This window comes from Myotis yumanensis, unplaced genomic scaffold (genome assembly GCF_028538775.1).
Source record: "Myotis yumanensis isolate MYYU_CA2020_CCGP unplaced genomic scaffold, mMyoYum1.0.hap1 SCAF_9, whole genome shotgun sequence".
Classification (NCBI taxonomy): Eukaryota; Metazoa; Chordata; class Mammalia; order Chiroptera; family Vespertilionidae; genus Myotis; species Myotis yumanensis.
Genome location: NW_027223760.1, coordinates 14,688,029 through 14,690,653, shown reverse-complemented (window position 1 = coordinate 14,690,653; position 2,625 = coordinate 14,688,029). Strand labels below are relative to the sequence as shown.

Below are 2,625 nucleotides of genomic sequence, written 5' to 3'. Positions count from 1 at the left end.
CATTGCTTTGAACCTCAAACAAAATAAACACATGCTATCTCAGACAAGAAAATATCTAACATGAAGTTCTTATACAAACTAAGACTTACACAAGGTGGAGAAAGAGTGGGTTTATAGCTGTGAGTATATGAAAAACAGAGTTTATTCTTGTATTATTTATTAATTATTGCATTATTCCCCATATGGACAACTGTAAGCCTACTTTTGCCAGATCTTCTATAAGGGCAAAAACTAAAAGGGAAACCAAAGGAAGCTGAAATGGGAGTGAGAAGTATATATGGCATAATGGCAGAGTGAGATTATGAGAACCACAGAAGTTATTCTTGGATGCTAATTTTCACTAAAATAACCACTCATATCCAGGTACATCAGAGGTTTTACTGATGACCCATTTCAACATAAACTCAGACATCTCATTAGAAGGAAATCATTAAAGCCTCTTTGTAAACCATATCAGAAGAAATATTTTGTTTTGTGGATCTTCATTTCAATGGGCAAAAGCCTGTTTCATTTCAAAGTAACTTAACTACATCGGTAAATCATACTTGTTTGTAGAATTTGGCCCTCAGCTAGAAAATCAGCTGATAAGAAAGAGAAACATTACCCTTAGATCATATTTTCTATCTATATATTCCACCACAAAGTTATATTTCAATAGTTATAGAGATAGTATCAAAATAGTACATTGACATTTTTATACAGAAATGACTTGGGCCCTGGTGTTTCTGTCCCGAGTGTCTGTTCTGTGGAAAAGAAATCTTTCAATGCCGTCTGCCTTCTCTCCCATGGAAGTGTGTGCCACCACCCCATGGAAGATTCCATGGACATGGACATGACCCCTGTGAGGCCCCAGAACTATATTTTTGGTTGTACACCAAAGGACAGCAAAGATTAGGGTAGATAATGATGAAAATGAGCACCAGTTATCTTTACAATTGGTCAGTTTAGGGGCTGGTGCAAAGGATGAATTAATTGCACACTGTTGAAGCAGAGGCAATGAATTATGAAGGCAGGTCAATTAAAATAACACTGGCAACTTTGAAGATGTATGTTCAACCAACAGTTTCCATTGGTGACTTTGAAATAACACCACCTATTGCCATCCAATTGAAATGCGGTTCAGGGCATGAGCATCTTAGTGGCAGCACTTAGCAGCTGTGGCGGAAGATGCAGAGTCAGAAGATGAAGAGGAGGAGGTCATGAAACTCCTAAGTATATCTGGAAAGCATTCTGCCACTGGAAGTGGTAGTAAGGTTCCACAGAAAAAAGTAAAACTTGCTGCTGATGAAGATGATGATGATGATTTTGAGGATGAGGAAGCTGAAGAAAAAGCTCCAGTAAAGAAATCTGTACGAGATACTCCAACCAAAAATGCACAAAACTCAAACCAGAATGAAAAGGACTCAAAACCATCAACACCAATTCTAAACACACACACACACACACACACACACACACACATACAACAAACTCATAAAACACCAAAAGGACCTAGTTCTGTAGAAGACATTAAGGCAAAAATGCGAGCAAGTATAGAAAAAGATGGCTCCCTTCCCAAAGTGGAAGCCAACTTCATCAATTATGTAAAGAATAGCTTCTGATGACTGACTAGTAGGCTATTCAAGATTTCTGACAGTGAGGAAGTTTCTTGAAGAAAATAATTTAAACAGTTTATTAAAATTTGCCATCTTATTTTATTTCTGTAACAGTTCATATCTGGCTGATTTTTTAATAATATAGAGTGAGAAATTTCCCTACCATGTCTGATACATGTTGTCCAGGTTCCATTGCTAAGAATGTGTTGGCCAAAATGCCTGTTCTTAAAGATGGAAATCCACCCTTTGTTTGGTTTTAATTATGGAACTAGAGGCCCGGTGCACAAATTTGTCCACAGGCCAGCCAGGGGGAGGGGCCACGGGTGATTGGCAGGCCAGCCCCAACATTTGCATAGTAGCCTTTTATTATATAGGATATTATGATAGGACATAGTAGTAGTGGTGGTCAGACAAATGGAAATGGTGGGGAGACAAAAATACACATGTGAAATAAACTCAGTGTTTTAATAAAGCTAAAAGAAAGATTCCATTTTCATAAAATATGTCGTATTCTTTTCCATATAAATGATATGGTGGCACATCATTCATTTATTCAGGGAGGGCTTTTTACATGTCGTGCGTGCATATGCTCAATGCTGGGCATTCTGAGTTGCGAGAGAGAGAAGAAGACATCAATTCTTGCTTCAAAGAACACATTGTTCCACAGATGTGTATTCTGAACATTTACTAATAATGTGGACTAGATGGATGTATTGAATCATCAATCTTTCCTAGCATTATATCTTTACTAATGCTGTTGCTTTGTAAGATTGCTGACTGGCAAAGCTATAGTTTGGTCTAACTATGGGATATGGCCAGAGAAGATGGTCAATAGAAGAAATTATGTTTAGCATATAAAGCATTCCAATGCTCAACTTCAACAAGATTATCTTTTTACTTTCTGAAGACAGCTGCAATAAAGGAAGGGCAAATTTTGTATTAATGGAGGCCTTAAGTCAGGTCATCTTTGGGGATACAGTAATCTGAATCATATGAATGCTTCTGCTGCCATCATTTAATTTAGAAGTAC

General features: G+C 37.4%; 1 protein-coding gene across 1 annotated transcript; it reads left to right on the top strand.

The window, feature by feature from the left end:
- Positions 1-808: 808 nt before the first annotated feature.
- Positions 809-1,601, top strand: LOC139016782 (nucleophosmin-like). Its single transcript, XM_070425000.1, has 3 exons — positions 809-866; positions 1,156-1,371; positions 1,465-1,601. Exons 1-3 carry the CDS (start codon positions 809-811, stop codon positions 1,599-1,601), a joined length of 411 nt encoding a protein of 136 aa, XP_070281101.1.
- The last annotated feature ends 1,024 nt before the right edge of the window (positions 1,602-2,625 follow it).